Below are 10,316 nucleotides of genomic sequence, written 5' to 3' on the forward strand. Positions count from 1 at the left end.
ACCATGATGCAAAAAAAATTAAGTCACAATAATATCCTCATTTCAGAAACACAAGAATGGCTTAGAGAAAGCAGATCCCCCCAGTGGGGGGGCAGCAGATAGATGGGTGCCCGGGGCCAGGACTGGGGGCAGACTGACTGAGAAGTGCAGGAGGGAAGTTAATGGGTGCTGGTGATGTTTTATATCTCTGCTGTGGGATCCATTAAAGAGCTCATACATTTGTGCTCCTCAACAAACTTGTGCTTGAAATACATTTATGTTATTTTATTAAAAAATTCACCTCAGTAAATTTGACGTAAAAACCCAATGCAATTTTGACAGTGAAAGTACAATCAGTAGTATACTTTTCAGAAGTCATGACTATTGCAAAGAGAATGTTGATGAAATTATGGTTGAAAAGATGAAAAAGGGGGGCACCTGGGTGGCTCAGTTGGTTAAGTGTCCAATTTCAGCTCAGGTCATGATCTCATGGTTTGTGGGTTTGAGCTCCACATTGGGCTCTGTGTTAACAGCACAGAACCTGGAGCCTGCTTCAGATTCTGTGTCTCCCCTCACTCTGTCCCTCCCCCTTTTGTGCTCGCTCTCTCTCTCTCTCTCAAAAATAAATAAACATTAAAACTTTTTTTTAAATAAAAAGATGAAAAAATAAGAAACTAACGCCTTCTGCTTTAGGTTAAATACAGTAATTACATTTATTTTCCTAAACTCACTTGATCTTTCTTTCTTTCTTTCTTTCTTTCTTTCTTTCTTTCTTTCTTTCTTTCCCTTTCTCTCTCTCCCCCTTTTTCTTTCTTTCATCTTGAGTTTTCTATGGGATCTGGATCTGCAGATTTGAAAGCCCTCACTTGTTGCCCAGTGATTTCCCATGACAGGCCTGTTCCTATGAATTTCAGAGCCATCTCACTGATGGAATTACCAAACACAGACAGCGTGTCCTTCCAGGACAGAGTGACTTGGAGTCAGACTTGTCTCAGGGTTGGGCACAGCTATAGTTGCTTTGTGTTCAGAATGTTCAGGATCGAGCAAGTGCTCATTCAGCCATCCATGAATGATGAATAAATTGCTATTACACAAATTCACCTGGAAACCAAAAGTTTCTGTCGAAGGTCCCGCATCTGAGTGGAGGAGAGGTGGATATAAGGTCCATGAGGTCACAGATTCTATAGCCCTGGTTTGGGTCAGAAGATTTTTCAGCAGAGGTTCAGCCTGACTGGACATGTCACTGCCGTGACTGAGAGAGTGACAGCCCAGCTCTGAAAGCACAGGCAGGTTGTGTCTTACATGTCCATGGGACTTGAGTTCTGTGGGAGCAGCACTGAGGCTGTTGTCTGAGAATCAATGTCATGATCAGCCTCAGGTACTTAACGGAGCCCCGAGATGGTTGGGAGCTGAGATGCCCACAGAGATAGAGACTCACCCTAAGATTCCTGAGCATTATCATAGTTCCAGGAAAGATATTCAAGGCTCATCCTGGCTGCCTGGATGTCCTACGCTTAATGTCCCTGATGTTTCCTACTGATGGAGACTGTGCCTCCTGTAGATGGAGACACGAAGGACAGCTGGGTGAGCACAGGTTGACCTTGACTTCCAGAGAGACAGAGAATTCTGGAAACTGCAGAGTCCAAGACACTATACACTCAGAGAGAGGAGACAGCTGTGTGTGTGCGTGTGTGTGTGTGTGTGTGTGTGTGTGTGTTAGACCAAAAAAGAGGCCAAATGGCCTCCTGTCCCTCCTATGTCTTCTTCTGTGGGATGGTTCTCCATGAAGCTGATTTGGATTTAAAAAGCAAGTATCCCAAAGAACTTTTTCCTGGAGGGTAATTTGTTTTAGGCAGCAAGGACTCACATGAGAACAAATTTGTTAACCTTACTGAATTTACTGACCCAGAAGACAAGGTCTTGTCGAGGGACATAAATCTGTCCATTTTATCTCATCTAACTGCCATCTAATAATTGGCATAAGAACTCAAAGCAAAGACTGCCTAATAGTTGAAAATATGTGATTTGACCCAGTGGATCTCAACCTAAGTCTGTTTTGCTCCTCAGAGATATTTGGAAATCACTTGTGAAATGAGGACAGTGATGAGCAGTAGAGCCTAGGCCATAGTAGAGATTGCCCAGACTCTGCTTGCTGAGCCCCACAGCCAGGCCTGACCCAACCAGCCCTTCTTATGCGTCTCCCTGTGTAATGCCTGAAGTTCCTAAACCTCCCACAAAAGACCACCAGAGTCGTAAGTCAAAGCCAAGCGGCAAGGGTCATTTATTGCAGGTTCGAACCTGGACCTCTGCGCACTCGTTGCCGGTGACGCTAAGAGGCCACGATCAGGGTTGGTATAGCGTTTTTATAGACAGAGACAAATAGCACAGGGGAGGTTTCAAATTATGAGGGGCCTGATTAGTTGATTTTAAAGTAAGGACATTTGTTGTTCTCTGATTGGGCATCCTCTGTCTGTCCTTTGGCGGGAAGGCTTTGTCCGTTACTTGTGGTGGGAGGAAAAAAGGGGGAAGGGGGTAGGTGAGGAATGTGCTAAGCAAGCAGGTTTACAGAAGCGAGAAATGCCAGTTAGTTTATGTACAATCACTCATTCCATTACATATCAGACTACATTTAGGAAGTTTTACAGCCCATTCTACTACACAGCGGGTTACAATCAGGAAAGGTCTCACAATGCTCATAGCAAACAGCAAGCAAAACAGACTTCTCAGCAATTGTATTTCTTATCAAAGATCTATAATAAGCAGAAAAGAGAACCTAGCTTTAAACTAAGGCAGGGCTGTCATTTGGACTCAAAGCTGTTCCTTTTATTCCCCCCTTTTCCTTGTGCCTAAAGAGCCAATCTTGGATCTTCAGTTTTCTATTTGTAATGTCTCGAGCGGTTGGTACTGAGTTCGTAAGACCATTAATTGTACAGCATTGAACATGTCTTGGATAAAATTAATAATTTTGTTTATGATGCAGGGGCCTAATGTGAGAGCGAGAAGTAGAATGGCCAGAGGCCCAAGTAAAGTGGAGAACAGGGTAGTTAACCAAGGGGACGCGTTGAACCAGGATTCAAACCACCCTGCCTCCTGTTCTCTTTCTTTTTTTCGTTTGGCTAGCCCTTCTCGGATCTTGGCCATAGAATCCCTTACTATTCCTCTGTGGTCAGCATAGAAGCAACACTCTTCTCCTAGTGCTGCACAGAGACCACCCTGCTGTAGGAACAGCAGGTCTAATCCTCTCCTGTTTTGTAAAACTACTTCCGAGAGGGAGGTTAGGGATTTTTCAAGCGAAGTGATGGCAGTCTCAATTCTTTCTATATCTCTGTCAACCGCTTCTCTAAGTATACTAAAGCCCTTGTTTTGTATAGTTAAGGCCGAGATCCCTGTCCCTGTTTCAATGGCCCCGAGTCCGAATATGGTGGCTAGAGTTAGAGCCCCTGCAGTAATGAGCGCTCTCTTAGTTACTCTTTTGGGTGCTATCCACATCTGGTCTACATACTCAGTTGTGCGGTATATGATTTTTGGGAACACAATTACCATTATACAGAATTCTGACTGATTGAACATATCCTTATAGAGGCAAGGGGTTAATCCCGCATGAGAACAAAGCCACCATGAGTTATTTGGTGGAATAATCCAGTTTTCTGAAGTATTGAATATATTTCTGTTACTTATGCATAAGTGGCTATATTTTGTTGGCACTGTTCCTATACATGTCCCATTTCCCATAAGCACTGGTAGTGTGAGGCCGGGTCTTTTCTGTCCCCAACTGCAAGCGTCTGAGTTGTTTGCAGTGCTATAATTTCCTACTATTGCTACTGACTTGTAAAATGGAGGTTTTGTGGAATAGCACAGCCAACAAGCTTCTGTTTCATTGGGTTTAGTATGGTTTAAGGCCTTATAAGTGGTATTCATCATTACCCATAATGGGTCATCTTTGAATGGGATTTGAATTTTTTGGGGTTTTCTTGGGGTCCTGGTTACTGTGGTCACCTAAGTGGCCGAAGAGCTAGGACCCTTGCCCGTGGTATTAGTAGGCTTACTTGTGGGCCCTGGAGTAGTAGTAGTAGGCTCACTTGTGGCCCTAGTAGTAGGCTCACTTGTGGCCCTTACTACTAGATTCGGTCCTACTAGCACTGGTGGAATCTTGGGTTCTACCTTTAGTTTTATCTGAATAACAGTTGCATAGTGGGGTGGTCCCCGATATAAATAGATTCCCCAAGTAAGCCCATTGGTCCATCTAGTTTCTTTTTTTCCATCTTCTAGAAATTTGATACGGACAAGGTTACAATTTTCTGAGTAATATCCTTGGCCGGAAAAACCTATGTCACAGGGCTTGACAAATGACATGTCGATGTAAAGAGGTGTTACCTTCCATTTTGATTTACCGTCATTGGCGGTGACACAACTCCAGGACTTACAGTAGTAGCTGAGAATTCCCCCACATATGGAGCGAGCTTTTTGTCCAAACCCAGGGCATGCATAAAACCCTGTTTCGCTTAAGAAATTTCTTGTTTCCTTTCCCCTCCCGTGGTCTAGTCCGACTGACTTAGCCATCTGTTCTAAATTAAAATAGAGATCCGGCCACCAGGTATTTAAGGGAACATCTGTCTTTGTGGTAGTATTATAGACTTCATGGGTTTCCCAATTAGAAACCTCCCAAGTTAAAGTATAGGGTATGTGGGGGTTGCCCGCAATACTTATCAGTCTGTAGGAGGTGAGCAGGAGCACGCTAGTGAGTGTTCCTCCGATCATTGTGGGTCCAGAGCTGCTGCAACAGTCTTGGTATGGGACACCCAGGCCTTTGATCTCAGCTGGTTTTCGGGGTCAGGTTTTCGACGCAGAGTCAATTTTAAAGGATGGGTCTTACTCTGGTCAACCGTCCAGGCGGTGTTGGCTTCCGGCACGAAGTCTTCTCGAACCGCAAAGGGATCAGCTGGTCGGGCGTGGGTGTAATGGATCCAGGTAGCAATCCCGTCGACTTTGAGAGCAGTGGGTGTGGTTAGGATCACAATGTAGGGTCCCTTCCACCGTGGTTGGAGGGTCTCTTGCTTGTGTCTCCGCACGTATACCCAATCTCCGGGTCGGTAGTGATGAGGCTCAGGAGGGGGCCCGTTTTCATAAATGGCTCTCAATCTGGGCCAAACTTCCTGGTGGGTGTGCTGGAGTTCCCTCAGGGAAATAAGAAGTTTATGATCATCAAATTCAGTTAACACATTAGACTGTAGGTTGGGAATTATAGGGGGGGGGGGGCACTCCATACATGATTTCAAAGGGGGTTAATCCCAGTTTGTAAGGGGAGTTCCGCACCCTGAACAGAGCGTAGGGGAGTAAGACTACCCAATTAGCGCCAGTCTCCATGGTCAATTTAGTTAAGGTCTCTTTTAGAGTTCTATTCATTCTTTCTACCTGTCCTGAGCTTTGGGGTCTATATGCACAATGTAGTTTCCAATCAGCCCCAATAAACTGCGCTATCCCTTGTATTACCTTTGAAATGAATGCTGGTCCATTGTCTGATCCTATTAGGGTAGGGAATCCGTACCTGGGCATGATGTCTTCTAACAGTTTCTTTGCTACTACCTGCGCAGTCTCATGCTTGGTGGGGAAGGCCTCTGTCCATCCTGAAAAGGTATCTATAAACACTAACAAATATTTATATCCATATTTTCCAGGCTTTACCTCGGTGAAGTCTACTTCCCAATAGGCTCCCGGCCTGGTTCCGCGGGTTCTGGAGCCAGGGTTTTTCCCGTGGTTGGTGGCGTTAGTTAATTGGCAAGCTTTACAGCTAGTAACTATCTGCTCAATTTTTGTCCTGGAGTCTTTAATGGTGATCCTAGCATGTCTTATTAAGTCTTGCATTTTTCTTGTGCCCATATGAGTGGCTCGGTGCATCTTGGATAAGACTTTATTTCCCATTTCTTCTGGGAGGATTATGCTACAGTTTGCTGCTCTCCACCATCCGTTAAGGCACTGAGTTAAAGGTAATTTTTGGATCCAGTTTAGGTCTTCTTTAGTGTAGGCAGGATTTTCTGATAAACTAGCTGAACCGGGGTCTGGTAGGGTGGTCATTAAAGCACAGTCCACCTGTAAGGCCGCCTCTCGGGCCACCTGGTCAGCCAAATTATTTCCTCTGGCCACCGGTGTGACCGGTTTTTGGTGGCTTGGGCAATGTATGATGGCTAGTCATTTAGGCAGCCAGAGTGCCTTTAAAAGAGCCAATATTTCTTCTTTGTTTTTGATAGTTTTCCCCTCTGCAGTTAACAGTCCCCTCTCTCTGTATATAGCTCCATGTATGTGGGCCGTAGCAAAAGCATATCTGCTATCGGTATACACATTTAGTTTCTTGTCTTTTCCCAAAGTCAGTGCCTTGGTTAAGGCCACAAGTTCAGCCCGTTGGGCAGAGGTGCCAGCTGGCAAAGGCTCTGCCCAAACAGTCTCAGTTTCAGTTGTGACTGCTGCCCCCGCATACCTTTGACCCTGATGTACAAAGCTGCTGCCGTCAGTGAACCAGGTAACCTCAGCGTCTGGTAGCGGGTGATCCTGTAAATCTTCCCGAACTCCATGAACCTGTGCCAATATCTCAGCGCAGTCATGGAGGGGGGTATCCAAGTCCAGGTCTGGTAACAGGAAGGCAGGGTTTAGTGTTCGGGGGGGAGCATAAATGATTCTGAGGGGATTTAATAATAGTCCCTGGTAGTGAACCAGTCGGGCGTTACTTATCCATCGGTCAGGAGGTTGTTTGAGGACTCCCTCGATGGCATGAGGGGTTGTAACATGTAACTCTTGTCCCATAGTTAACTTATCAGCATCCTTTACCATTAGAGCTGTAGCAGCGATCATACAGAGACAAGGGGGCCAGCCAGCCGCTACTGGGTCTAGTCTTTTTGAAAGATAGGCAATGGGCCTGGGCCATGGACCAAGGAGTTGCATCAGCACTGCTTTGGCTACCCCCTTGTTTTCATCTACGAAGAGATGAAAGGGTTTGGAGACATCGGGGAGCCCTAAGGCTGGCGCCGACAACAGGGCGAGTTTGATTTGCTGGAAAGCCTGCTCAGTTTTCTCTGTCCACTCAAAGGGCGTCTGTTCTCAGGTGACCAGGTAAAGAGGCTTAGCTATCTCGGTGAACCGAGGTATCCACAAGCGGCAGAACCCGGCCGATCCCAGGAATTCTCTTACCTGCCTTCGCGTTGTGGGTCGGGGGATGCGGAGGACGGTTTCCTTCTGTGCATCAGTGAGCCATCGTTGGCCTTTTCTTAACAGATACCCCAAGTAGGTTACCTCGGATCTGCAAATTTGGGCTTTTTTTGCTGAAGCCCGGTATCCCAGGGCACCAAGTGTCTGGAGGAGATTTTTGGTGCCTTGCAAGCAAGCTTCGGCAGTCTCAGCGGCAATTAAAAGATCGTCAACGTACTGCAAGAGTCACTTCGGGGTTTTGATTCCGGTACTCACCCAGATCCTCGTGAAGTGCCTCATCGAACAAGGTGGGTGAGTTTTTAAATCCTTGGGGGAGCCGGGTCCAGGTGAGATGCCCATTTATGCCTCTCTCAGTGTCGGACCACTCGAAGGCGAAGAGCTCTTGACTTTTGGGGGCCAGAGGCAGGCTGAAAAAAAGTATCTTTTAAATCAAGGACAGTATACCATTGTCTTTCTGGGCTGAGGGCACTTAGGAGGGTATAGGGGTTGGGTACTGTTGGGTGTATGTCTATGACTCGGCGGTTAACTTCTCTCAGATCTTGTACCGGACGATAGTCCGCACTGTTAGGTTTTTGTACAGGCAGCAGGGGGGTGTTCCAGGCTGAATGGCAGGGACGCAAGATGCCTAAGTCTAGGAGGCAACGGATATGTGGAGTGATGCCATTTCTGGCCTCCATTGACATCGGGTATTGTCGGACCCGAACTTGATCTGCCCCTGGTTTCAGCTCTATGAATAGAGCTGGGCAATGTTTAGCCAACCCCATACCCCCGGTTTCAGCCCATGCTCCTGGAAACTGTTGGAGCCAGGGCTCTATGTTTTGACTTTGTGAGGGTGGCCCCTGGTGGAGTCGATATTCATCTTCTAATCTTAGAATAAGTATGGTAATGGGTTGGTTGTGAGGGCCAGTCACTTGGGGGCCCCCTGGCGTAAAATGAATTTGGGCCTCCATTTTAGTGAGTAAGTCTCTTCCTAATAAGGAGCATAGGCTGTCGGGGATGACTAAGAAGGAATGGATGACCTTTCCATTTCCTAGGTCCACAGTCCTCTGGGTGATCCAGGGATATTTTTTTATTCCGGTAGCCCCTTGGACCCAGGAAGATTTTTCAGAAATTTTTCCATGGGGCCTGATCAAGACCGAATGTTGTGCCCCTGTGTCAACTAGGAATTGAACTGGGTTCCCCTCCACTTGTAGCGTTACCCTAGGTTCGGGGAGGGGATCCGAACCCCGTCCCCCCTATTCTGCATCTTGAGTGAAGAGGGCGGGTGTGGTTTTTGGCTGCCACAGTTTTTGATCATGATGTGGCTTTTTCTTTTTAGGGCATTCTTGGGCCCAATGGCCTTTTTCTTTGCAATAGGCACATTGGTCCTTATCTAGGGGCTTTTGTTTATCCAGGGGCTTTTGGACAACAGCGGCCAGGACTTTGGTCATTTTCTCAGTGGCTTTAAGTTGCCTGTCCTCTGGAGTCTCTCTATTATTAAAGACACGCTGGGCAATGCGGAGTAAGTCCTGAATCTGTTTTCCCTCCAGGTCCTCTAGTTTCTGGAGTTTTTTTTAAATATCAGTGGCTGCCTGATTTACAAAGGCCATTACAACAGCAGCTTGATTTTCGGGGGCCTCGGGGTTCATGGGGATATACTGTCTGAAGGTTTCCATTAATCTTTCTAAATAAGCGGCAGGGCTCTCTGTCTTACCTTGTATTACTGAATACACTTTTGCCAAATTAGTGGGCTTGCGTGCAGCAGCCCGGAGACCCGCCATTAGAGTCTGGCGATAAATGCGCAGCCGTCCCCTACCTTCTGCCGTGTTGTAGTCCCAGCCATCCTGTGGGGGTCGGGTCAAGGGAAAAGCTGCATTAATGAGATCAAGGTTAGCAGTGGGTTGGCCATCATCTCCAGGAACCAGCTTTCTTGCTTCCAATTGAATTCTTTCTCGCTCCTTGGTGGTGAACAGGATTCGGAGGAGCTGCTGACAATCATCCCAGGTGGGTTGGTGGGTAAACATAACGCTGTCTAAGAGACTTATTAAATCTTTAGGGTTATCAGAAAATCGGGCATTCTGGGTTTTCCAGTTATATAGGTCACTGGTAGAGAAGGGCCAGTATTGAAGTTGGGGGTTCCCCGTATCATCGGGAGGCCCTATTTCCCGTAAGGGTAAAGCTACGGTGGAGTCAGGAAGGCGGAGTCCTGGCTCATGTGGGGCCCGCCTACGGGTACGTCCAGCCGGCCCTTGGACTTCGCCTCCACTAGGCATGGGCGCGGGTTGAGCCTCCCTATTCTCTAGTTCTCCTATTGGCTGGGCTACGGGAGGCTCTGCCGGCGCAGCAGGGATAGGGGCAGCTTGCGGAATAAGAGGAGGAACCTGGTAAGGGGGAGGGTCAAGGGAAAGTAAATCTTGGTTGTCGGGGAGAACAGGTTGTGCAGTTGGAGTTGGTGGCTTGGGAGGGTTGATAGGTTTAGCCTCTAGGATTTGGCATGACTCTGCTATTAAGGAAGAGGCCATCCAAGGAGGTGGGTTTTCTACTAAATCTTGCCACACCAGAATATAGGGAATCTGATCCGAGTGACCTTCTTTCCCTGGTAGGAAAATTTTTGATTTTACTTTAAGGACCACAGGGAGGCAGAAGGTTCCCTCTGTAGGCCAATTGACCCCAAAGGTGGGCCATTCAGAGCGGCAATAGGTGATCAACTTCCTTTTGCGAATGTCTAGGCTTAAGTTGTGTCCTCTAGCTTTTACGTCCCTGAAGTTGGCGAGAAGGAGGGAGAGAGGGGTGCTCTGCGTTTGGCCCATGTTATGATTCTGAGGAAGAGGAGAAGAGAAGGGGGCGCGGGCAGCACGGACGTGGGGGGGGGGCGCCGCTGGCCAGGAGGTGGCACGGAGGGGGCCCTGAAGCGGCTGAAATTAGCGGTGGAGGAGTTCGCACAGGCGACTTCTGAGGGTGAGACCTCCCGGTGGCCTGGCTGGGCCCTGGGCGGAGGGGCGGGAGGGAAAGCCGCAGGGAGCTGAGGAAGGAGGAGAGAGGAACAAAGGATGGAATAATTAATTCTGATCAGCCGAGAAAACACTTAATTCCAATAAAGCATCCGACCCATGAAAGAAAAACAAGAACTAACAAGAATCTTTCGCAGCAGTTCCAACTTT

The 10,316-nt window shown here is 47.4% G+C and overlaps 1 protein-coding gene across 1 annotated transcript; it reads right to left on the bottom strand.

The window, feature by feature from the left end:
• Positions 1 to 4,621: 4,621 nt before the first annotated feature.
• LOC122232588 lies at positions 4,622 to 9,994 on the bottom strand. Its single transcript, XM_042962226.1, is given in 3 exon segments — positions 4,622 to 5,226; positions 5,228 to 5,615; positions 8,972 to 9,994. Coding segments are annotated over 3 exon segments (1,875 nt in total). The 5' UTR covers positions 9,966 to 9,994; the 3' UTR covers positions 4,622 to 4,733.
• Positions 9,995 to 10,316: the final 322 nt, after the last annotated feature.

Source organism: Panthera tigris, chromosome D3, assembly GCF_018350195.1.
Source record: "Panthera tigris isolate Pti1 chromosome D3, P.tigris_Pti1_mat1.1, whole genome shotgun sequence".
Taxonomy (NCBI): domain Eukaryota; kingdom Metazoa; phylum Chordata; class Mammalia; order Carnivora; family Felidae; genus Panthera; species Panthera tigris.